The 26,746-nt window shown below is 43.2% G+C and overlaps 1 protein-coding gene across 5 annotated transcripts in view; it reads right to left on the reverse strand.

Moving 5' to 3' along the window:
* FIP1L1 (factor interacting with PAPOLA and CPSF1) overlaps nucleotides 1-26,746 on the reverse strand; it is a 342,276-nt gene that overhangs the window by 233,608 nt on the left and 81,922 nt on the right. For all 5 annotated transcript variants that reach the window (XM_033945458.1, XM_033945476.1, XM_033945465.1 and 2 more), the window contains exons 6-9: nucleotides 25,700-25,807; nucleotides 16,815-16,945; nucleotides 7,740-7,849; nucleotides 3,892-3,957 (exon numbers count right to left, since the gene is read on the reverse strand). In XM_033945458.1, the coding sequence (XP_033801349.1) occupies nucleotides 3,892-3,957; nucleotides 7,740-7,849; nucleotides 16,815-16,945; nucleotides 25,700-25,807 (415 nt within the window). The remainder of the gene's footprint in view (nucleotides 1-3,891; nucleotides 3,958-7,739; nucleotides 7,850-16,814; nucleotides 16,946-25,699; nucleotides 25,808-26,746) is intronic.

Consider the following 26,746-nt stretch of genomic DNA (forward strand, 5'->3'; position numbering starts at 1 on the left):
AGAGGTCTTTAAACAAACAATAGAGGTCTGCTTTCCTGTGTCAGGAGGGGGGCGGAGCAGGGCTCCCACGCTCCTCTCTCGATGCAGGGGCTGAAAAATGAGGACAGGCACCTCCGGTAAAGTTTTCTCTTCAAAGGCTGCTTTCCTGTGTCGGGAGGGGGGCGGAGCAGGGCTCCCACGCTCCTCTCTCGATGCAGGGGCTGAAAAATGAGGAACAGGCACCTCCGGTAAAGTTTTCTCTTCAAAAGCTGTTTTCCTGTGTCGGGAGGGGGGCGGAGCAGGGCTCCCACGCTCCTCTCTCGATGCAGGGGCTGAAAAATGAGGACAGGCACCTCCGGTAAAGTTTTCTCTTCAAAGGCTGCTTTCCTGTGTCGGGAGGGGGGCGGAGCAGGGCTCCCACGCTCCTCTCTCGATGCAGGGGCTGAAAAATGAGGACAGGCACCTCCGGTAAAGTTTCTCTTCAAAGGCTGCTTTCCTGTGTCGGGAGGGGGGCGGAGCAGGGCTCCCACGCTCCTCTCTCGATGCAGGGGCTGAAAAATGAGGACAGGCACCTCCGGTAAAGTTTTCTCTTCAAAAGCTGTTTTCCTGTGTCGGGAGGGGAGCGGAGCAGGGCTCCCACGCTCCTCTCTCGATGCAGGGGCTGAAAAATGAGTGAGAAAACTCATAATAAGTCCTAATAAGTGAGAAAACTCATAAAGTGATAAAATAAATCACAAATTTAGAGTGCAAAAATGAAGACAGAGTAGGACACTCTGAAAGTCTCTCTGCCGACTCTTAGATAGAAAAGGTAGACTTAGCTTGAAGACATGGTCAAAGGATTGAAGACAGCGACACAACTACAAGATCCGTTGTCAGGTCAGGTTCTACCAAGCCCGGTTTCAGAGACTCTGGGTCCCTTCCTCAGGAACCTGTAGCGTTAGACGGACATCAGTCTTTAGGCCATAAATGGCACAGAAAGCAAGCCAGCCGGCAAAAAGGAGGAGGAGCTAACAGAGCAGTAGGCCAAACGCGCTTAAAAACTGAATAGGAAAGAAACGTCATGAAAGAACAACCAATCACAGCATCAAAGGAATTAGCCAATAGGCTACACGATAGTGTTCCATTCAATGTATTCGTTAAGGCCATGGGGATGAACCGTATTGAATTCAAAAATCCAAAACTGTTCCCGCAACTGGATACGAGCAAGTCTATCCCCTTTGAAATCCACAGGAAATTGTTCAATGATGAACCAGGTGAGGTCGGAAAACCCATGGCCCTTGTCCAAACAATGGGGGATCATGGGAGCAGAGATAGTGGAAGTACTGAGCCGACTCTTGTGTTCTGATAATCTGGTTTTTACTTTGCGACCAGTCCGTCCCACATACACCAAATTACATGGGCAGATGATGACATACACAAACCATTGGGACGAACTTGTACTCACGCTGGGAAATGGGATGACACCAAGAGGAAATGGTCAGAGAATTAAAACATACATTGCAATGACCACAAGGTTTATGACTGCCCCGCATCTGGGAATTATTGCCATACGATCGACTCAACAGATTGCCCAAATTCTTTGGGCGAGAAAAGGCAATTTTCGGTACATCTTTAAAACTGTCATGTATATTTAAAATATGCCAATGTTTCCTGATGATGTTAGCCACAGCTTGAGTTTGTTTCGAAAAAGAAATCACACACACACTTGACGATCAACAGAGGACGTATTGTGGGAATTTAATAATAGCTATCGTGTAGCCTATTGGCTAATTTCTTTGATGCTGTGATTGGTTGTTCTTTCATGATGTTTCTTTCCTATTCAATTTTTAAGCGCGTTTGGCCTACTGCTCTGTTAGCTTCTCCTCCTTTTTGCCGGCTGGCTTGCTTTCTGTGCTGTTTATGGCCTAAAGACTGATGTCCGTCTAATGCTACAGGTTCCTGAGGAAGGGACCCAGAGTCTCCAAAACCGGGCTTGGTAGAACCTGACCTGACAGCGGATCATGTAGTTGTGTCGCTGTCTTCAATCCTTTGACCATGTCTTCAAGCTAAGTCTGCTTTTTCTATCTAGGAGTCGGCTGGGGGACTTTCAGAGTGTCCTACTCTGTCTTCATTTTTGCACTCTAAATTTGTGATTTATTTTATCACTTTATGAGTTTTCTCACTTATATTGAATTGAGCACCAGTGATGGTGTTCAGGTGGAGGTTATTATATCTTCACCAGTGTGTGTGAGCGCCGGAGAGTTTTCTCCCTTCGCTTTTCCTTCACACTGAGAATCCCCCTTACACATTTATAATTATAACTAGTCTTATAGCCCGTTACATTAACGGGTGCTAGAATATATGTGTGTGTGTCTGTCTTTATTTCTTTCTCTCTCTCTCCTTAGCCGCTTTCTGTATTTCTGTCTTTCTTTTTCCTTGGCTGTCCACTACCATCCCACACCCCTCCTGACCCGACTCCCGCTGTCTTTCTTTCTGTCTGTCTCTGTCCCTGGCCCCCTTTGTCTGTTTGTCTTTCTGTATATGTCCCTGGCCCTGTGTCTTTCTTCTTTTCTTTCTGTTTCCCTTCCTCCCTCTGTCTGTCTGTCAAAAGCAGCATTCCCTCCCCCTCTATTTCCCTCCCCCCACACCAGTTCCCTGTGCACCTGCCCCTGTGTCTTTCTTCTTGTCTTTCTGTCTCCCTTCCTCCCTCTGTCTGTGCAAAGCAGCATTCCCTCCCCCTTCCATTTCCCTCCCCCCACACCAGTTCCCTGTACAGCAGCATTAGCGTTTCCTCTACCCTCTTGATATAATCTAATAGCTTCCCTGCTCTCCACCTACCGGCCGAAGCACGAGCGAGCTGCGGAAGTGGTGGTGGCCGGCCTCAGGTATCAGTTTGACGTTAGGATGGTGGGGTGGGGAGGCCTGCGGAGCCCAGCAACTTTCCGCTGCCCGGGACCCGAGTCATTTGCCGCCGCCCCCCCCCCCCACACTTCCGTTCCCGCGGGCCCGACTGGCGATTTAAGCAGCGTGTGCATCAGTGTTCACATGCTGCTTCGGGTCCTTCTACTGCCCTGATTTACTCAGGCACGTCCGGAGCAAATCAGGGCAGTAGAAGGGCCCGAAGCAGCGTGTGAAGACTGATGCATACGCTGCTTAAATCGCCAGTCATGGCTGCGGGAACGGAAGGGGGGGGCGGCGGCAAATGACTCGGGTCCCGGGCAGCGGAAAGTTGCTGGGCTCCGCAGGCCTCCCCACCCCACCATCCTAACGTCAAACTGATACCTGAGGCCGGCCACCACCACTTCCGCAGCTCGCTCGCGCTTCGGCCGGTAGGTGAAGAGCAGGGAAGCTTTTGTGATGCGCGAACACGCAGCAGCAGGACGGACCAGAAGCCGCGCATGCGCACTTCCTATGTGTTGCTACAGCTCACGGAAAAGCGGCACACACTTAGGAACTGTGCATGCGCGGCCTAGCATTTTATTATATTAGATTATATCATTGTTATTTGAGTGCTTTAGACAGACTGGGTCATCCTGTAAGTCCATTAGACTGTTTTCACTGACTTTTGTGGTTGCTATTTAGTACTTTTTGCAGTATTTTTGTTTTTGGAGTTATTGTTGCTTTATAATGACTAGCTGCAATTCAGGATCTTTACTGCCATGATTTGCATAATACATAATAAAAACCCTACCTCTCCTGAAATTAGACAAAATAAATATTTCATGTACTTGTGAAATTCCAAAAACATAATTAGTTTAAATTCACTGAAAATATCTGTTCTTATGTTTCATATAAAAGGAATGGAGGAGAAGCAAAAGAGTGATATTTATTGACAGATGTGCTATACATTTTTAATATCCTTTGGGGAACAAATCCATGATGCAGATGTACTCTGCATATCTGATGTAAATACAAAATGCTTTAAGACTCTACCTTTGGTACAAGAGGACATCTCTGTGATCTGGTGGGGAAGGGAAAGCTCCTTCTACAAGAGGAGTTCTAAAAGACACAAAAAGAGAAAGTAAAGTAGATTCCTCCATTCATATTTACATATGGAGGCAGAAAAACATGCTTGTTATTGGTTACACAAACATTTTGCATTGCAAAGTATTCTGAAAATTCAAACATCATAAGTAATGGCAAAATCAATGTGTTTCAGTCACTCATGATTACTGAGGAACTTCTATGCTTACATCTCTACAATATACACCTGTTTATTATAAACAAACTTTTTTTTACATATCCACAGACAAACCTTATCTCAATAAAGGCCACATTCACAAAGGAAGGTCAATACTGTATTACAGTATATCTAATAGACCAAAACTAATTAATTGTTTAACTTTTCAGTCCTGTTTGATTCTGAGGTGCTTTGCTTCACAAACATTCTTTTTTCTAATTCTGTTGCTTCTTTTTCTGCCTGTGCTCCAGTGTCTCTATCTTCTTCATAAGAACATAAGAAGTTGCCTCCACTGGGTCAGACCAGAGGTCCATCACGCCCAGCGGTCCACTCCCGCGGTGGCCCATCAGGTCTATGACCTGTGAAGTGGTTCCTGACCATTTCTATAACCTACCTCTATTTCTATCTGTACCCCTCAATCCCCTTATCCTTTAGGAACTTATCTAAACCTTCCTTGAACCCCTGTAATGTGCTCTGGCCTATCACAACCTCCGGAAGCACGTTCCATGTGTCAACCACCCTCTGGGTAAAAAAGAACTTCCTAGCATTTGTTCTAAACCTGTCCCCCCCTCTACCTTTTCCCTGGTTCTATTTTTCTCTACTTTGTTTCATCTTCTTTTCCTTTCCTGCTCTGTAGTTTCCTCTACCTATCTGCTGGTGGCCAGTGATAGCATTTAGACTGTTCTCACAAATGGAGTGTCTGCAAAGGATGGATGCAAGTAAAGGTAGAAAGCTCTGTGAATGTGTGAGAGCATTGAGAAGAGCTTCTTCAATGACATTGGTAACGATCCAATGACAAGCAATGCGATGATCTCTTAGATCTAGAAGCATGTGATGTCTACGTTTGGCAATGCTTCGATGCACAGCGCTGATGCTGCATTGCAGAGCAATGCTGTCTCGATGCAGACCTTGTACTGGTACCATATGGCCTCGATGCGCCAAGCTCAGGTTGGGCTGGTACCGAGGGAGTTGATGTAAGCTACGGTGTTGAAAGCAATTTAAATAGGTCACCAAACTCCCTGTGGAAACACAAAAATATGATGGCAGATAAATGCCAAATAGTCCATCCAGTTTGTCCGTCTGCAGTAACCATGATCTTTTCCTTTCTCTAAGAGATTTCAAGGACCTATCCCAAGTTTTCTTGAATTCAGACAGTTTCTGTCTCCACCATCTCTTCTGGGAAATTGTTCCACGAATCTACCACCCTTTCTGTAAAAAAAAGTATTTCCTTAAATTACTCTTAACTTAATCTTATGCCCTCTCATTCCAGAGCTTCCTTTCAAATGAATGAGACTCGACTCATGTGCATTTACGTCATGTAGGTATTTAAACATCTCTATTATATCTCCCCTTTCCTACCTTTCCTCCAAAGTATACAGATTGAGATCTTTAAGTCTGTCCTCATATGCCTTTTGACAAAGACCACACACCATTTTAGTAACCTTCCTCTGGACAGACTCCATCCTTTTTATTTCTTTTGAAGATGCTGTCTCCAGAAATGTACACAATATTCTAAATGAGGTCTCACCAGAGTCTTATACAGGGGCATAAATACCTCCTTTTTCCTACTGGTCATACCTCTTTCCTACGCACCCTAGCATCCTTCTAGCTCTTGGTGTCACCTTTTCAACCTGTTTGGCTACCTTAAGATCGTCACATACAATCACACCCAAGTCCCGCTCTTCTGTCTTGCACATAAATCTTCACCCCCTAAATCAGTGGTCCTCAACCCTGTCCTGGAGATCCATCAGGCCAATTGGGTTTTTAGGCTAGCCCTAATGAATATGCATGAAAGAGATTTGCATGTAATAGTAGTGACAGATATGCAAATCTGCTCCATGCATATTCATTAGAGCTATCCTGAAAACCCAATTGGTCTGGTGGTCCTCCTGGACAGGGTTAGGGACCATTGCCCTAAATGACCTTGCATTTCTTAGCATTAAATTTTAGCTGCCAAATTTTAGCTGACCATTCTTCAAGCTTCGCTAGGTCTTTCTTCATGTTATTCACACCATCAGGAATGTCTACTTTATTATAGATTCTGGAATCATCCACAAAGAGGCAAATCTTATCTGACAGCCCTTCAGCAATATCGCTTATAAAAATGTTAAGAACAGGCCCAAGAACAGAACTTTGAGGAACACCACTTGTAACATCCCTTTCCTCAGAGCAATCTCCATTGACCACTACCCTCCGTTGTCTTCCACTCAACTCAGCCTGTCACTTTGGGGCCCATCTCGAGGGCATTCAGTTTATTTATTAGATGTTTGTGTGGAACACTGTCAAATGCTTTGCTAAAATCTAAATATACCACATCTAGCACACAAAGTCAAAGAAATTGATAAGATTTGTCTGACAAGACCTACCTCTAGTGAATCCATGTTGTCTCTAGTCCTGTAACCCACTGGATTCCAGAAACTTCACCATTCTCTGTTTTAAAAGTGTTTCCATTAATTTGCTTACCAAAGAAGTCAGATGTACTGGCCTGTAATTTCCTACTTCTTCCTTATTTCCACTTTTCTGTAGAGGGACCACATCTGCCCTTACCACTCCCAACTCTAGAGAAGCATTGAAAAACTCAGTCAATGGAGCCACGTGAACTTCCCTAAGTTCCTTCAGCACCCTCGTATATACACTATCCGGCTCCATTGCTTTGTCTTCCTTTAATTTATCTAGCTCCTCATGAACATAAACTTGTGAATATCGATCATGGTCTACCATTCCTCCATCCCTATTCGCGTTTGTCTTCTGTGGTCCTGTTCCTGGCGCTTCAAAGGTGAACACAGAACATAAATATTTGTTAAGCAATTCAGTCTTTTCTTTATCAGCTTCTACATATGCCTCCCCTTCACTTTTGAGTCCACAATGTCACTTTTGCACTATCATTGATATATCTAAAAAATGTCTTGTCTCCCCTTTTACCATGTCATCTATTTTTTCTTCCATTTGTATCTTTGCTTTCCTGACTACTCGACCAGTGAGGGAATAAATTGGTTTTGTCTTGAAGACAACTTTCATAATGCTAGTGTGTATGCACTGACTACCCTGCAACATTGTTTGAAGCATTTATTACATAATCAGAGATCCTTCAGGACCTTTCTTCTAATATGTCCCCCCCGAATCTCTAAACAAACTATATATTGTAATTTTCGCTGTCTTTTTCAATCTCCAAAAAAACTATATATTGTAATTTTCGCTGTCTTTTTGAATCTCTAAACAAACTGTATATTGTAATTTTCAATTTTTTCTTTTTTCCGAAAGCTGTGACTTTTCTTTACAGGTCTGCTCCGAAATTCTTAGCAAACAGCATATTTTGTAATTTCGATTTCTCAAGTCCCTGTACTCTGTACTCCTTCTACATATTGTAAATCGCTGAATGTCCAGCTCTCTTGAATGTAAACCGCCTAGAAGTCGCAAGATTGTGGCGGTATAAAAGAATAATGTTATTATTATTATTCAAGGTTAGCCTTCCATTGATCTCATTGTAAATTTCTTTGTAAGTGATCCATGGAAAGGGTGTGCTTTAAAGAATAAGGTAAATTAGTAAAGAAATGTTTAGAAAGGTTGACCATGCACTCTTTATTATATTTCATTAACTGACCTGGGAGGAGGAACTCCTGATTTGAAAACGTTAGTAGGAGATGTAAAATCTGGTTTTGATGACTGGACTGTGGGCTCCTTCTCTGAATTTCCAGTTCTGCCCTGCTGTACCTTCAAAAGAATCAATCAAAGCTACTTCAGCTGTTATCAATAAGGAGGAACCCTAGATATAGAGTATGAAGTTAGGCAGACCATGGTATCTAAAATATGCCAATGACTACAGGCTGTCCCATCAGGAAATAAAAGAGCATAAAAATGTTAGTATATATTTCCCAGAGAGCTGCAAGGGTGTTCTGGCCATTTGTAACCCTGGCTCTACTCTGCTGCATTTTACATCCTCTTTCCAATTTCCCTACAGCTTAGCTTCTCAGTACAAGATTTCAGAAGTGGACTCAAAATGCAGTAAACAATGCAGGTCCACGGATGTGGTCACCAAAGGCTTCATTCTATAGCTTGCATATGTTACTTTTTCTTCTTTTTTATATTTGGTAATTGGCACAGAATAAAAGCTGTTTAAACACAACAAGAATTCCTTTTGTTAAGGATATAAATTTTTCATAATTCAAGACATATGTGCTTATTCAAAATGGTCGTTTTCCTATGTTTTGTAAACACAGAAAAACCTTCAAAAAAATTTGCCACATAATTGTGCAGTACATACCAAAAGCTAAATGTAATCACTTTCTAAGAAATATACATATATTTAAAAACTCTGTTTTAAACTGTAGGCATATACTTCTCAACCTCTTACTCTGTGGCACATTGGTGAGTTCATTAAATTCTTACAGTACACCAAACCACCCACCAGTAGAAAAAGGAGAAATTAGGATCTTACCTGCTAATTTTCTTTCTGTTAGACAGGTATAGTTCTTTACTGATGGATTATATCTCACTGTGACCAGCAGGTGGAGACTGAGACCAAAACTTGTATATTAGGTGAGGCTCCCCCTTCCCATCAAGTCTGCCGAATAGCCAAGCAGAACCTAGTAAAACTAACTGAGAACAGTAAAAACACTCCGAACAGAAGGTTAAAAAAACAACAAACACAGTAACAACTGTTGGAACCTGTATAGAATGAAAAACCTGCAGTGAAAATGGCCCACAACTCACCAGCTAAGCCAGCTGAGCCACAGCCGCTGTTCTTATATCTTCCCAGCCCTAAAAAAATACTAGAACCCGCAGAAAAATTCAAAAGCTGCACACGAGCAAAATCCACAATCACCGCATAAAGACAGATAGGGTGGGGAACTATACCGGTCTACAGGCTAACATTCCATTGTATTTCTACCCATTCTTCCCTCCTGGCCCTGTCTGTGCTGTGTGATTTGCCTATGTTATTTGTACTGTTTCCCCGAACATTGTGATGTATTATTTTTTTTAGCTCTGTTCATTGCTTTGTATTAAGATTAAGCGATTCATCAAATTTTAAATAAAACTTGAAACTTGAACAGAAAGAAAATTAGCAAGTAAGAACCTAATTTCTCTTTCTGTGTCACCTGATAGACCGGTATAGTTCTTTATTGATGGGATGTACCAAAGCAGTACCCATCAAGGGTGGGACTCCCATAGGGCCGACACCAGAACACACTCACCGAACACCTTTTCCCAATGTGCTTGAACATCCACCCGGTAATGTCTGACAAAAGAATGCAAACTGCAGCCTTACAAATATCCACTGGAGGCACTAGAGAAGACTCAGCTCAAGAAGCTGCTTGACCCCCGAGTGGAATGAGCCTTGAGAAATTCTGGAACAGGCTTTTTCTGAATAAGGTATGCGGAAGCAATAGTTTCCGTGATCCAGCGCACAATGGCAGCCTTGGAAGCACCATCCCCCTTATGAGGACCAACTAGAAGCACAAAGAGATGATCTGATTTCCTAATCTCCTGGGTCCTCTGCACATAAGAGCGAAGGACCTGACAGACATCCAACTTGCACAACAGTTTCTGCTCAGAAAATCCCTCCCGACTACCCAACACCGGGAGGACCACTGACTGATTGACATGAAAAGGAGAAACTACATTTGGCAGAAAGAAAGGAACAGGCCGCAACACAACCCGCTCCCTAGAGAACTCCAGGAAAGGAGACCTACAAAAGAAAGCCTGCAGTTCAGAAATATATCTAGCAGAAGTAATAGTGACCAAGAAGAACGCTTTAAGGGTAAAGTCCTTCAATGGAGCAGGCACCCAAAGGTTCAAAATGTGGGCGCACCAGCATGGACAAGACCAGATTAAGATCCCAAGATGGAATACACAGTCGCATGGGAGGCTTGGAATGGCAGACAGACGCTGACCTAGAAGCAACTCATGAAAGGCTGACAAGGCTGCAAGCTGAACCTGGAGAGAAGACCAAGCCAGGCTGTCCAGGCTATCCTGCAAGAACTCTAAGATGGTAGGCAGGGAAGCACGAAAAGAGACCACAACACTCCTCAAATATACGCCAAACCCGCACATAAGCCCAAGAAGTGGAAAGTCTCTGCGAGTCCAAAATGATTGAGATTACTTATCTGAATACCCCTTCTTGCCTAGGCGATCCCTTTCAAGAACCAAGCTATAAGACAAAAGGGACCTAGATCGAACATTGGAATGGGACCCTGAGTCAAAAGGTCGGGCAAAAGAGACAGAGGATCCGCCACCAGATGACGAACCAAGTCTACATACCACAGACGCCTGGGCCAATCTGATGCCACCAGAATCACCAGGCCTGGATGTCGAACAATGCAGAGAAGAACTCTGCCCACTTATGGCCATGGAAGGAACACATATAACAGATCCTCCATTGGCCATGATTGAACCAGAGCATCCAGCCCCTTGGCCAAAGCAACTCTGCGACGACTGAGGAAGTGGGGTGTTTTGGCATTGACACTTCTGGCTATTAGGTCCAAGAGGGGATGACCCCAAGCCTGCACTATTAAATGAAAGGCTGAAAAGGCTTAGACACCACTCTATGGGGTCTAGAGTGTGACGACTTAGAAAGTCTGCCTGCACATTCTCCAAGCCTGCTATGTGGGAGGCCGAAATGTCCTGAAGATGAGATTTCGCCCAGATCATAAGCACAGCCACATCCTGCACCACTAAAGTGTTCTTGGTGCCCCCCTGATGATTGACATAGGCCACCACCGTGGCATTGTCCGAAAGAACCCTGACTGACTTGGCCATCAGGAATGACCGGAAGGCTAACAGTGCTAGAGGGATGGCTCTGGTCTCTAGAACATTGATCAACCAGGATGCCTCCTCCATGGACCAGGTGCCCTGAGCTGAGTGACCTAGACACTGAGCTCCCAACCAAGGAGACTGACATCCGTGAGAAGCACCGTCCACTACGGCTGATCCAGACTCGCCCATTGTAGTAGATGGGAGGTCTGGAGCCACCAACGAAGACTGCAGCGAGCCAAGCCCCGCAGAGGAACAGGATGAGCCAGACCATGCCTCTGAGGCAACCACTTCCGAAGGAGAGCATATTGAAGAGGACAAATATGAGCACAAGCCCACCTTACTACGTCTAGGGAAGCCGCCATCGACCCCAAGACTTGGAGGAAATCCTGCGCTTGAAGCCTCCGGGATGCCATAAGTAGGCGAATCTGAGATTTCAATTTGATTACCCGGGCCTCTGGGAGGAAGACCTTCCCCCAAGGAGGTGTCAAACAGAACTCCAAGATACTCCAGACGCTGAAAGGGGGCCAACCGGCTCTTGGCAAGGTTGACAACCAATCCCAGTGACTGCAGAAACTCCACCATCCGAGCCGTGACCCGGGTGCTCTCCTGAAATGACTTTTCTCGAATCAACCAGTCGTCCAGGTAGGGATGAACCAGAAAGCCCTCTTTGCGCAACGCCACCATGACGACCACCATGACCTTGGTGAATGTCCGCAGAGCTGTGGGAAGCACAGAAAGCACAGTTACTTACCGTTACAGGTGTTATCCAGGGACAGAAGGCAGCTTTTTTCATATGTGGATGACGTCATTCATGGAGCCCGGATGCGGACAGCCTAACAAACAGAGTTGCTTGAAGAAACTCAGAAGTTTCGAATCTGCCACACCGAGCATGCACGAGAGCCTTCTCACCCAGCACAGGGCACGTCTCCTCAGTTCACATAGCTAACAGAAAAGCCAACCCAGGGAGGTGGGTGGGTTCTGAGAATAGCTGCCTGCTGTCCCTGGATAACACCTGTTACGGTACGTAAATGTGCTTTATCCCAGGACAAGCAGGCAGCCTCCAAGCTAACCAGAATGGGATGGTGGGAATGTTGGCAATTCAGGAGAATAAATTTTGTAACACTGCCTGGCCAAAATGGCCATCCCGTCTGGAGAAAGCATCCAGACAATAATGAGAGGTGAAAGTATGAACAGAGAACCAGGTGGCAGCTTTGCAAATTTACTCAATAGGAGTGGATCTGAGGAAAGCTACTGAAGCTGCCATGGCTCTGACTCACCTAATATACAAGTTTTGGTCTCAATCTCCACCTGCTGGTCACAGTGAGATATAACCCAGCAGTAAAGAACTATACCGGTCTATCACAGAAGAGCAGCTTTTTTTTTTATCAATGTGCCTCGTTTTACTGGCTTCAGTCCAATGCCTGAATATATAAGGCTGGAGCAAAACTCTTCAATAATTACAAATATGACTTATCCAAGCAATGATAGCTTACTATCGTTTCTGCAGAGCTTAGTTAAATGTGCTCATAAATAAGAAATTATAACAGGAGACCATTAGTAAATTGTCTAAAATAGAAGCAACTTTGAAGCATGGCAGCTACTGCGTAATATATTACTTTCCTGCTCACTGCAGTATTAAAATTGGCAAGAAAACATTAATTTCCTGTTAAATCTTATGTAATGTCCAGTGTCCAATTCAAAAATATCCATGATGTGCTCAAAATAAATTTAACACCACCATATTCATACACTGTCACATATATTGAAAAGCACAATGAAACACTATCTGAGAAAACAGTCAGGCGAAGAGTGAAAGTAGAAGCAGATGATAGCCATTCAGCAAAATATATGTCACTTTACTCTCCTCCTGGTATTAGTGAACCATAAGCCAAATGGATGACACTGAGGGCCAGATTCTACAAATGTCGCCAGTATCGGTGGTCACCTAAAAAAACGTATGCCAATCGCATATCAATCATGCAATAGCGCTGTCTGTAGAGTCACGGCTACCTCAAACATAGATTTAATAGAACACTACAAGTTAATGACTTTTATCTTTATTTTCTTTGGATTTGTGAGCAGAGTAACTGATTATGTATCCCCTTATACTGGCTTTACGCAAGAAGTAATCTAAGAACATAAGAATAGCCTTACTGGGTCAGACCATAGTCCATCAAGCCCAGTAGCACGTTCTCACGGTGGCCAATCCAGGTCACTAGAACCTGGTCAAAACCCAAGGTGCAGCAATATTCCATGCTATAGATACAGGGCAAGCAGTGGCTTCACCTATATCTTCCTCAAAAACAGACCATGGACTTTTCCTCCAGGAACTTGTCCAAATCTTTCTTTAAACCAGCTACGCTATCCACTCTTACCACATCCTCTGGCAACACATTCCAGAGCTTAACTAGTCTCTGAGTCAAAAAAATATTTCCTCCAATTGATTTTAAAAGTATTTCCCTGTAACTTCATCGAGTGTCCCCTAGTCTTTCTAATTTTTGACAGAGTGAAAAATCGATCCACTGGTACCCGTTCTACTCCACTCATGATTTTGTAGACTTCAATCATATCTCCCCTCAGCCGTCTCTTTTCCAAGCTGAAGAGCACTAACCATTTTAGGCGTTCCTCATACGAGAGGAGTTCCATCCCCTTTACCAACTTGGTCGCTCTTCTTTGAACCTTTTCTAGTGCCACTACAGTACTCCCCCGATATTCGCGGGGTTTCGTTCCAGGAATCCCCGCGAATCGTGAAAAACCGCGAATACGATTTTTCAATGGGGGAGACTGGAGAGGGCAGCGGGAGTGGCAGGAGAGAACAGCCGGAGCGCCGGCGAGTGCAGGAAATCACTCGCTGTATGCTCCGACCGCCTCTTCCTGCACTAAGTCGGGCCTTACCAATCAGGAGCTGCGTGTCAAAGCGTGTTAACCATTCCTGCGTGTTATCCATCCCTTTTTAAATAATTCCTAGCATCCTATTTGCTTTTTTGGCTGCCGCCGCACATTGGACGGAATATTTCATCGTATTGTCTATGACACCCAGATCCTTTTCTTGGACGCTAATCCCCAAGGTGGACCCTAGCATCCAGTAACTGTGATTCAGGTTATTCTTCTCAACGTGCATCACTTTGCATTTGTCCACATTAAATTTCATCTGCCATTTGGATGCCCAGTCTTCCAATTTCCTAAGGTCCGCCTGCAATTTTTCACAATACGCATGTGTTTTAACAACTTTGAACAGTTTACTGTCAACTGCAAATTTAGGGCTCCTTTTACGAAGCTACAGTAGCGGTTTAATGCACATAATAGCACTGGCTAAACTGCCAGCCGCGCTAGCCACTACCGCCTCCTCTTGAGCAGGCGGTAGTTTTTCAGCTAGCGCGGGGATTAGTACGAGATGAAAAGTCCTGTGCAATAAAGCCGCTAACGCGGCTTCGTAAAAGGAGCTTTAATCACCTCACTCGTTGTTCCAATTTCAAGATCATTTATAAATAAATTAAATAGCACCAGTCCCTGTGGCACTCCACTGTTTACTCTCCTCCATTGAGAAAAATGACCATTTAACTCTACCCTCTGTTTTTTATCCGATAACCAATTCCTAATCCACAACTGAACTTTGCCACCTATCCCATGACACTTTAATTTCCTCTTGTGAGGAACTTTATCAGAAGCTCTCTGAAAATCTAACTATACTATATCAACCAGCTCACCTTTATCCACATGTTTATTCACATCTTCAAAGAAGTCAAGCAAATTTGTGAAGCAAGATCTCCCTCGGTTGAATCCATGCTGACTCTGTCTCATTAAATTATGTTTGTCTACGTGTTCCACAATTTTATTTTTTATAATCATTTTTACCATTTTGCCCGGCACCGAAGTGAGGCTTACCGGTCTGTAATTTCCCAGATCTCTCCTGGAGCCCTTTTTTTAAAAATCAGCGTAATATTGGCAACCCACCAATCTTCAGGTACTACAGATAATTTTAGTGACAGGTTACAGATCATTAACAGCAGGTCAGCAATTTCATTTTTGAGTTCTTTTAATACCTGGCAATTTATCACTTTTTAACTTGTCTATTTGGCTCAGTATGTCTTCCAGATTCACCAAGATCCTCCGTATCATCATCCTTGAAAACCATTTCCGGTTCAGGTACATATCTTACATCTTCTTCCATAAAGACCAAAGCAAAGAATTCATTCAGTCTTTCCGCTATGGACTTATCCTCCCTGAGTGCCCCTTTCGCTCCTTGATCATCCAATGGTCCCACAGATTCCCTCACAGGTTTTCTGCTTCTGATGTACCTAAAAAATTGCTATGAGTTTTTGCCTCTTTTGCAAGTTTTCTCTTCATATTCTTTCTTAGCTGTCTTTATCAATGCTTTGCATCTAACTTGCCAGTGCTTGTGTTTCTTCCTATTTTCTTCATTCGGATCTTTTTTCCATTCTTTAAAGGATGTGTGGTTTTTTTTTGCTCTAATAGCCTATTTCACTTCACCTTTTAATCACGCCGGCTCTTGTTTCTTCTTCTTTCTATCTTTTCCGATACATGGAATGCATCTGGTCTGGGCTTCAACGACAGTATTTTTAAACAACATACACGCCTGGTTTACAGTCCTAACCTTCGCAACTGATCCTTTTAACTTATTTTTAACTATTTTCCTCATTTTATCATAGTCACCCTTTTGAAAATTAAACACCCCTACAGTAGATTTCTTTTGCAACGTTACTCCCGGTATCAGGTCAAATTTGATCACGTTATGATCACTGTTTCCCAGCAGACCCAACAAAATTAACTCCCGTACTATGTCTTGCATTCCACTAAGGACCAAATCTAAAACAGCACCCCCTCTTGTCAGTTCCTGAACCAGTTGCCCCAAGAAGCAGTCATTTATGACATCTAGGAATTTTACCTCCCTAGCACTTCCCGATGTAACATTTAACTGGTCACTGTTGAGGTAATTGAAATCAGCAAGTAACAAGTTACTTGCTGATTTTACGTACTCTTCCCTATTAATTTAGTAATTGAAATCACCATTATAGTGTTGCCCATTTCTCCAGCTTTCCTATCTTTGAAACATTTCTTCATCTATCTGCTCATTTTGTCCCGGGGGATGGTAGTATAACCCAACTTTTATATTCCTTCCCTTCACACATGGAATATCTATCCATAAGGATTCCACACTGCTATCTATGCCATGCAGAACGTTAATTTGATTTGATTCAATTCCCTATAGCGCAAACCCCTCTCCAATTTGAACTACTCTATCCTTGCAATATAATTTGTACCCAGGTAATACAGTGTCCCATTGATTGTCCTCCTTCCACCAGATCTCTGAGATGCCTATTATATCTATCTCATCATTCAGTGCTATATACTCTAATTCTCCTATTTTATTTTTTTAGGCTTCTAGCATTTGCATAAAGACACTTCAAATTGTGTTTTTTCCTACATGCTGCTGAGAAGACAGGAAAATTTGAGTCTTTTACTCTGCCTTCCTCTTAAACTCTCCTTGGCTTTCTTTCACCATTATCGGAACCTCTCTACCGGGACTCCCTAAATATCCTGTTTCAATAGTATCCTCCAAGGATACCTTACACCGACCCATCCACTCCGAGGCGATTTGGCTTTCCCCCACATCTCATCTTGGATTTTATCTTTAAGGTAAGTGATGAAGTTAATAAGAGTCTGAATAAGAGTTGTGTTAAATCTCCGCAGAGATTTACCAGTTTTAGCACAAACATCATCTATTGTTACTAAAATGGTGGAGTGATCAGAAATTGTTCTACTTAAATGTCAGTTGCAGTAACATTAGGGAGCAAAGCAGAGGAGATGAGAAAAAAATTGATTTTTGTTGCACTATAAAAAGATTATAAGAAACACTGGAAAAACATGTTAAAAGTATAAATCCTAACAGGATACAATTTACCGTTATTTTGTTTGTAGTTGAGGCAACAGGTAATGCTTCTAATCCAGTTCTTAGTTTTTTTTGTTTTTCACAATAAGCTTTCCAAGTATCTTCATTAAATCCATAATTGAAATAATCTGAGAGATCAGCACCTGGTGACAAAAACAAAATTCACAGTGTAAACTGGCTGAGATAGAAATTTAACAGAATAGGCAACAGTATTGATCCTTGTGATATCCCAGTAGTCAGTGTCAATGCAGGCAATGAAATACTGCTGAACAGTATGGATTGACAGGATCTGAACTTAAGATCTAAACCAAGCAGTTACTGTACACCTCTGATATCTGTTTCTGCTAGGAGTGCCAGCATGACATTTTGGTCCACAGTGTCAAATGTAGTTGAGAAATCTAGCAATACTGATCCAAGATGGCCGAGATCCAAGATGGCCGACGGTCTCTGAGGCTGAGCAGCACGCCGGAGGAGATTGTTTGGAAATTTTTCTTCGAGGGGAATTACTCACTTGAATATGCCGAAGAGGAGAGGTCGCAGCGCCGCTGGAGCCTCGCGGCGTTCTGCGGTGTCCTCTTTTGGCAATATCGAAGAACTCCTGCGTCGGATGCAGGACATCCCGGCAGCGTCGGCAACCCCGCTGGAGACACCTCAGAGGGGCGGAAATGAGGTGATCTCCTTGGGGCTAGAGACAACGCTGAGCCCCGACGCTAGGGCACCTCCCCCACCTCCTCAGGTTATTAGCTCCCCACGAGTGGAGGAGCTACCGGAAGAAGGCAAGCTCCTACCCTCGGAGGCTAGGAAGAACACGGAGAGGAGCGAGGAGATGGACTCCCTGAGTTTTCAGGTGAGTCCAAGAAGTACAGAGGACTTGGAAACATCAGGGATTACCCCAGTCCAGCAGAAGGATTGCCAGGAACTGCTAACAATTGGTGAGACTATTCAAGTTTCTAATGTTTCATATGCTATAGAAAAACCCAGAGAAGTAACACTGGATTCAATTTGGGACTTAGTTGCTGACCTAGCCAAGTCTGTTAAGCCCCAGGTTTTGCAGCTGGAAAATAAAATCATACTTCAAGAAACTGAGATAAAAAATATAAGGGTTGAAATTGACGAATCCAAGAATTCTATTGTGAATATACAACAAGAATTAAAAGCATCAAAACAGCTTAGTGATGCATTAGTAAAAGATAACACAAATTTACGCAGAAAAGTGGAAACTTTGGAGAACTTTTCTCGTAATAATAATCTCCGACTGATTAATTTTCCTAGGATAGCCTCGGTGACACCTAGGGATATGTTGAAATGCTATATGTTGGAGATTTTAGGTATTCCAGAGGATACATTACCACCACTTACTCAAGTATATTATTTGCCAATGAAAGTTATTAAATCACCATCTAAACCACAGGAGGATAATCAACCACTTAATGTTTCAGCAATGCTGGAACTCTCGGACAGAGAAGCTGCATCTCCGGCAACATTGCTTCTTACTGTGGCTATTGCACCAGATAAAAATTGGTTGCTTAGACTGTTCTTTAGAAATAAAATGAAAGAATTTCTTGGATATAAAATTTTAATGTTTCCAGATTTGGCACGGGACACTCAAAGAAGAAGGCGAGAATTTCTTTTGATGAAGCCAGGAGTTACATCTCTTGGAGGGACTTTCTTTCTACGGCACCCTTGTAAATGTGTAATACAATACCATATGAAAAAATATATATTCTTTGAGCCATTCCAGTTGTCAGCCTTTCTGGCAGGAACTCGACTGGATGAAGGGAAACTAAAGTGAAGTGCAATTGAATAAATGATATCCTATCTCAGCTAAAGGGATCTTGTTTTCCTGAATGATATCCTTCCTTAGCTAAGGGATTTTGTTTTCTTAATGTTTGAATTGATATCTGTTAGCATTTGTTAATATGTCCGCCTTATCCTTCTTGGATCTAATTTAGAGGACTTGAGCTGAATTTAAGCTAAACATTTATTTTTATTTTATTTGATTATTATGTATTTTACCTATGAGTATTATTTTCCTGCTTTTCTTTAACTTTCTGTACAAGTGGATACTTGATTTATAAAATGTAAAAATTTGATAAATAAAAAAAAAAAAAAAAAAAAAGAGAAATCTAGCAATACTAACACTGAAGCAACTCCACTGTCTTGGTTTCTGTAAAGATCATCTAGTAAGGATATGTGGGCAATTTTTGTTCCATAGACGGGTCTGAATCCAGATTGACATGGATTTAGCCAGTTTCTTTTTTCTAGCCAATTACAAAGTTGAGCATAGATTGTTTTATATGATTTCCTAGAAATAGAGTGTAAAATATTGGCTTGTAACTTTCAAGTTTGTTCTGGTCAATGCTGTTCTTTAGAAAAGGATGCTCTGCTACCCTTTTTAATGCTGCTGGTAGTTGCCCATTAGAAAGAGAGGAGATCATGTTTTTTGTAGCCCCTTCTATGAGGCCCCTGATTACCTGCTACACTCTACTTCCTAGGCAGAAATCGAGGGAGCAGGTAGTCGGTCGAAGGTCTAATAGGATTTTGTTAAGGCTCTTCTCTGTTACATAGAAACATGATGGCAGATAAAGGCCAAATGGCCCATCCCGTCTGCCCATCTGCAGTAACCATTATCTCTTCTTCTCTCTAAGAGATCTCACATGCCTATCCCATGCCTTCTTGAATTCAGACACAGTCTCTGTCTCCACCACTTCTTCTGGGAGACTGTTCCATGCATCTACCACCCTTTCTGTAAAAAAGTATTTCTTTAGATTACTCCTGAGCCTATCACCTCTAACTTTATCCTATGCCCTCTCATTCCAGAGCTTCCTTTCAAATGAAAGAGACTCGACTCATGTGCATTTATGCCATGTAAGTATTTAAACATCTCTATTATATCTCTCCTCTCCCGCCTTTCCTCTAAAGTATACATATTGAGATCTTTAAGTCTGTCTCCATACATCTTATAATGAAGACCACCGACCATTCTAGTTGCTTTCCTCTGGACCAACTCCATCCTTTTTATATCTTTTTGAAGGTACGGTCTCCAGAATTGTACATAATATTCTAAATAAGGTCTCGCCATAGTCTTATACAGGGGCATCAATACCTCCTTTTTCCTACTGATCATACCTCTTCCTAGCCACACTAGCATCCTTCTAATTTTCACCACCACCTTAAGATCATCACATACAATCACATCCAAGTCCTGCTCTTCTGTCGTGCCCATAAGTTCTTCACTCCCTAAACTATACTGCTCCTTTGGTTTTTTGCAGCCCAAATGCATGACCTTGCATTTCTTAGCATTAAATTTTAGCTGCCAAATTTTAAGACCATTCTTCAAGTTTCACTAGGTCTTTCTTCATGTTATTCACACCATCCGGGTGTCTAAACTATTGCAGATTTTGGCATCATCCGCAAAGAAGCAATTCTTACCCAACAAACCTTCAGCAATATTGCTTATAAATATGTTAAAAAGAACAGGTCTAAGAACTGAACCTTGAGGCAAACAACCGGTAACATCCCATTCCTCACAGCGATCTCCATTGATCTCCACCTTCTATCGTCTTCCACTCAACCAATTTCTGACCCAGCCTGTCACTTTGGGGTCCATCTCGAGGGCACTGCACTCAGTTTATTTATTAGACATCTGTGTGGAACACTGTCAAAGGCTTTCCTAAAATCTAAATACACCACATCTAGCACACTTCCCTCTATCCAAGTCTCTGGTCACCCAATCAAAGAAATTAATCGGATTTGTCTGACAAGACCTACCTCTAGTGAATCCCATGTTGCCTCTTGTCCTGTAATCCACCAGATTTCAGAAACTTCACCATTCTCTGTTTTAAAAGTGTTTCCATTAATTTTCTTACCACAGAAGTCAGACTTACTGGCCTGTAATTCCCTACTTCTTCCACATTCGCCCTTCTCCAGTCCTCCGGTACTACTCCCAACTCTAGAGAAGAATTGAAAAGCTTAGTCAGCGGAACCACCAGAACTTTCCTAAGTTCCTTCAGCATCCTCGGATGTACACCATCCGGCCTCATCGCTTTGTCCACCTTTAATTTAGCTAGCTCCTCACAAATATAACCCTCTGAAAATCGATCAGGGTCTACCACTCCTCCATCCCTACTTGTGTTTGTCTTCTGCGGCCTGCTCCCATTAAGCAATTCAGCTTTTTCTTTATCAAATTCTACATATTTCTCTCCTTCACTTTTGAGTCTCTCAATGCCACTTCTTCCTATCACTGATATATAATAAAATTCTTGTCTCTCTGTTTTACCATGTCAGCTATATTTAATGTTGTTTTTTCCAGGATCTTGGAGACAGGTCTACAGTTGCTGGGCACGTTTGGGTCAAGTGTGGGTTTTTTCCAGATCAGTCTGATGACCACTTACTTCCAGTTTGTGGGCACTATGCCCGTTTATAGAGCGGTATTGATGAGAGGAAGGATGGAGTCTACAAATGCATTTTTCACTGCCAGTAGGAGGCGTGGAGGATAGGGGTTCAGATTGGAGCCGGAAGGGAAACTTGTGTCTAGTATTTTAGTGATGTCGTAACGGGAGACCATTTTGAATTTAGCTAGGATCCCAGTTTAGTTTTATTTTGTCTGAGTCACAGGATGACAATGTCTGTAGCATGAGATTGTATTTTATCTACTTTGTCAGTCTGAGAGTGTTTTGATGTCGAGTTCAGCATTAAGGTATTGACTGTCTCCTTGTGACGTTGAATCTTTTTTGTTAGTTTGGAAAGGTTTTTTGATCTATTGGAAGTCTTTAATAGTTGTTCAGAGTAGTACTTCTTTTTAGCCTCTAGGGTGGCTTTTTATATTCTTCATGCAGTTCCTTCTATTTGGACCTGTCACTGTTAAGTCTGGATTTGTACCATTTCCTTTCCGCTCTCCTTAATTCTCTTTTCTTAGTTCTTAAGTCGTCGGTAAACCAGGGTGAGGAATATTTATGGTGGTATTTGATTTTTTTTTTTTACCAAGGCTAGCCCTTCATATAGGGTTTTTACCTCAGTGTGCCAGTCCACGACTGCTTCATCAAGATTGAGAGTTTGGTTTTGATAGTTCCGCTAGGTTAGAAAGGCTTGTGGAGAGACAAGAACATAAGAATTGCTGCTGCTGGGTCAGACCAGTGGTCCATCATGCCCAGCAGTCCGCTCCCACGGCGGCCCCCAGGTCAAAGACCAGTACTCTAAATGAGCCCAGCCTCACCTGCGTACTTTCTAGTTGAGCAGGAACTTGTCCAACTTTGTCTTGAATCCTTGGAGGGTGTTTACCCCTACGACAGACTCCAGAAGAGCGTTCCAGTTTTAAACCACACTCTGGGTGAAGAAGAACTTCCTTACGTTCGTACGGAATCTATACCCTTTCAACTTTAGAGAGTGCCCTCTCATTCTCCCTTCCTTGGAGAGGGTGAACAACCTGTCTTTATCTACTAAGTCTATCCCCTTCAGTAACTTGAATGTTTCAATCATGTCCCCTCTCAATCTCCTCTTTTCGAGGGGGAAGAGACCCAGTTTCTCTAATCTCTCACTGTACAGCAACTCCTCCAGCCCCTTAACCATTTTAGTCGCTCTTCTCTGAACCCTTTTGAGTAGTACCGTGTCCTTCGCAGTACTCCAGGTGAGTGCACACCATGGCCTGGTACAGTGGCATGATAACCTTCTCCGATCTGATTGTGATCCCCTTCTTTATCATTCCTAGCATTCTGTTCGCCCTTTTCGCCGCCACCGCAAATTGTGTGGATGGCTTCATAGACTTGTCGATCAGAACTCCCACGTCCCTTTCCTGGGAGGTCTCTCCAAGTACCGCCCCGGACATCCTGTATTCGTGCATGAGATTTTTGTAACCAACATGCATCACTTTACACTTATCCACGTTGAACCTCATCTGCCATGCCAATGCCCATTTCTCGAGTCTGATTATGCACGCTGCAGATCTTCGCAATCTCCCTGCGTCTTTATTAGTCTGAATAACTTCGTATCGTCTGCAAATTTAATCATCTCACTCATCGTGCCAATGTCCAGATCGTTTATAAAGATGTTGAAGAGCACGAGTTCAAGCACCAAGCCAGGTTGGACCCCACTGGTGATGCTTTTCCAGTCTGAATATTGTCCATTTATCCCCACTCTCTGTTTCCTATGCTCCAGCCAGTTTGTAATCCATGTATTTCACCCTAGATTCCATGGCTCGCAATTTTACGAAGTAGTCGTTCATGTGGAACCTTGTCGAACGCCTTCTGAAAATCCAGATATACAAATGTTGACCAGGTCGCCCTTGTCTATCTGCCTGTTTACTCCCTCAAAGAAGTGCAGCAAGTTCATCAAACAAGATCTGCCTTTGCTGAAACCGTGCTGGCTGGTCCTCAACAGCCCGTGTCCATCAAGGTGATCAATGATGCGGTCCTTTATCAGCGCCTCTACTATCTTTCCCGATACCACTATAGGAGGAGCTTTAGGCACTTGGGCCAATCAGGCCCTAGGATCCTGTGGGTTGGGCAGGGGTGGGGCAGGCCCGCCTCATTTGGACAGAGGTGAGCCTGCTGGCCGGACGGGTGAGGAGCTATCTGGTCCAACTTGAAAGTAAGACCAAGGGGGGTTCCGGGGTGGTGGGTTCGTTGGGGGGGGGGGTCCGGCAGGAAGGATTGGGCACCCTCCTGCTGGCGATCTTAGAGGGAGCCATTGCGTGGGCTGGTAGGAGGAGTTGGGCACCCTCCTGCTGGCGTTCTTCGGGGGGGCTGTTGGGGGGTCCGGGCAATCCCCTCCCGGCAATCGTCGGGGGGGGAGGGGCGGGTTCTGTCAGCAGGAAGGGTTGAGCACCTTCCTGCCAGCGATATTAGGGGGGGTGTTGGGGGGCCCGGCAGGAGGAGTTGGGCACCCTCCTGCCGGCGATCTTCTGGGGGGGGCCGTTGGGGGGTCCAGGGAAGGGGGTTGGGCATGTTAAACCCGATTCTGTAACCGGCATCTGCAACATGGACTTCGGTTACAGAATTGAGTTAACTTTGGGCGGGTGTAGGCCTGATTTTTTTTTTATGACGCCCGGGACTGGCGTCCTATACAGAATCCGGGACTTTGTCTCCAACACTTCCACTAGGAGGCTGTTCAAAGCATTCACCACCCTTTCCATGAAAAAGTATTTTCTGAAGTTACTTCTGAATCTATCCACTTTCACCTTCATCCTATGCCTGCCTTTCCTTCAAAGTACAGAGATCTTTAAGTCTGTCCCCATTTGCTATGTGACCAAAACCACTGACCATTTAGTAGCCTTTCTCTGGACTGACTCCATCCTGTTTATATCTTTTTGAAGGTGCAGTCTCCAGAATTGTACACGATATTCTAAATGTGGTCTCACCAGTGTCTTACACAGGGGCATCAATACCTCCTTTTTCCTACTGGCTTTTCCTTTCCCTATGCACCCAAGCATCCATCTAGCATTTGCCATCGCCTTTTCAACCTGTTTGGCCACCTTACGATCATCACATTGTGTCATACCCAAGTCCCGCTCCTCTTTCATGCATAAAAGATTTTCACCCTCTTAAACTGTAGCATTCTCTTGGGTTTTTGCAGTCTAAATGCATGATCTTGCATTTCTTAGTATTAAATCTTAGCTGCCAAATACCAAACTATTTCTCAAGTTTCTGCTAGGTCCTTTCTCATGTTATCTAACATGAATACATATGAGATGAATTTGCATGGCGCCCCATTGTACTGACATCTCTTTCATTGCAGATATCCTGATAATCTGATTGGTCAGTAGTGCCTCCAGGATTGGACTGATCCTGTAAAAGACCAACTGGCTTCCCATTTGCAATCATAAAAAATTTGGCTAGTCATGTAATCAAAAATTAAAGGCAATTGTTAAATTATGCAATAACTGGAACAGAGCTAGCAAAATGCAACATATGTATTCATACATTGCCTTTTGGATAGTTCATCCACACACAGTATAGCACTCTGCCTTTAGTCATGTGGCAGCCATGAGGTCAGAAACATGGACGCTCCATTGAAGACCACGGAAGAACAATGTACAAGTAGTACACTTTCTTTGGGCAGAGGGAGTGAAACCTGTGGAAATTCACTGTAGGATATTGACTCAGTATGGACATAGCACCATGAATCAACAAAAGATTTACAAATGGGTAAAAAAAGTTTTAAGTGGAAAGAACAGGTATAACTATTGAAGGTTATTCTGGTCACCCATCAACAACGCGCACGCAAGAGAACATTGACAAGGTGGATGCCTTGATTAGAGAAGACCAACAGATAACAGTGTCTCAGCTGGCTGCAAATTTGGATATCAGCTATGGATCTGCATTTGCCATAATGCATGATGACTTGGGATAGAGGACAGTCAGCAAACGATAAGTTTCCAAACAGCTTACTGCATAAGCAACAGCATGTGGAGGTTGCGACCCAGTTCCTGAGAGGTATGAAGAAGATCCAAGTATTCAGAAAAGAACTGTCACTGGTGACAAGACACAGGTACATCATTGTGATCCAGAGAGGAAAAGAGAAAGCGTGATGAAGTGTAAGAAGTGGTGCTCATCTGTCTTCAGGAGTAGCTGAAAAACTTTCTCTCTGCAGGAATGCAGAAGCTGGTTGAACCATACAACAAATGGGGGGACTATATGGAAAACTGATATGTTCAATTGCTCTCAGTTACTTCTCTTAAAGCTGTTAAATATATATTTGCCTTTACTTTTTGATTTATCCTTGTACTTCCAAAAAAAATAAGCTATATTCTTTATGCTTTATATGTTTTTTGTCAGTATTCTCCCACATTTAGACAGCATTCATAAACAGCAATAAATTTAAATGAGATATCTGCTGTCCTATTTCAACAAGTGTGTACAAGTTTTCAGGATAAGTTATAGTACAAAACTGAAGGTAATTACCTGGTTTTCGCCATGGTTTATCTTCAAAAGAATCCAAGTCCACCTCTATAAGAGGTACACCATTAATGCTTCCAGGTGCATCAAGGTCTACACCTTTTACCTTAGGCCCTGTGGCATAAAAAAAAGAGGCACAAAAAAAATCTGTACTCAATAGCAATACCACTAGTAACACCTTTAACCTTTATGTTGCAGAGCTCATTTTTTAAAAATTGAAAAACATTTCAATTAAATTATTCAAACCCCCACCCTCCCCCCCCCCCTTTTTTTTTTTTAACAAAACTGCACAAGAGGTTTTTAGGTCTGGCTGGTGAGCTGAATGCTATGTGCTGCTCCGATGGTCACAGAGTTCCTATGAGTGTCGGAGCAGCGCAGAGCATTTATCATGCTGGTGCTAAAAACCTCTTGACTGGTTCTGTAAAAGTGGGGGTTAATTTGATCATATTAAAAAATAAACCAGAAGGTAGTTCTGAATGCTTTGGGAAGGAGACCAGACACTTAAGGCAAGAAAAGCATTTTAACATGAACATTTTATCTTTTAACACTAATGGTCTAATATATCATTAAAGGGCCTCTGAGGGAGTCTATAGGAAGTTACCATTCCCTCTGCTGGATAGTCCTTCACAGTGTCAGAGGCACCTTAACATAAGTGGCTCTTCCCTAGGAGGAAGTGACACGGGAGGATAGGAGGGAAGGTGTCCAGGAAGCAGCTGCCAGGGAGTATAAGAGGCAGGGCCAGAGCCCAGGGGAGAAGACAAGAAGAGTGATTCCAACATATGTCTTGACTACAGCTATTAGACATTCTGCTTGGTTGAGGGAACCAGCTACTTTTGCTGAAGTACTGTGAACTAGAGAATAACATGGGATGGGTTCTCAGGGTACACTGCAGATAACTGTGGGACCTCAGTGGGAACAGAAAAAAATGCAGCCAGTTTACTGCAGGAATGGAAGCATAGCCTTTTACTGCCCCACAGGAGCGGTAAAAAGCCTTGCTCCAACTGTTAAAAAAAAATGCACCGGGTCAGCAGTAGCATTTCTATACCTTCCTTC

The sequence above is a fragment of the Geotrypetes seraphini genome, chromosome 1 (assembly GCF_902459505.1).
Source record: "Geotrypetes seraphini chromosome 1, aGeoSer1.1, whole genome shotgun sequence".
In the NCBI taxonomy this organism is placed as follows: Eukaryota; Metazoa; Chordata; class Amphibia; order Gymnophiona; family Dermophiidae; genus Geotrypetes; species Geotrypetes seraphini.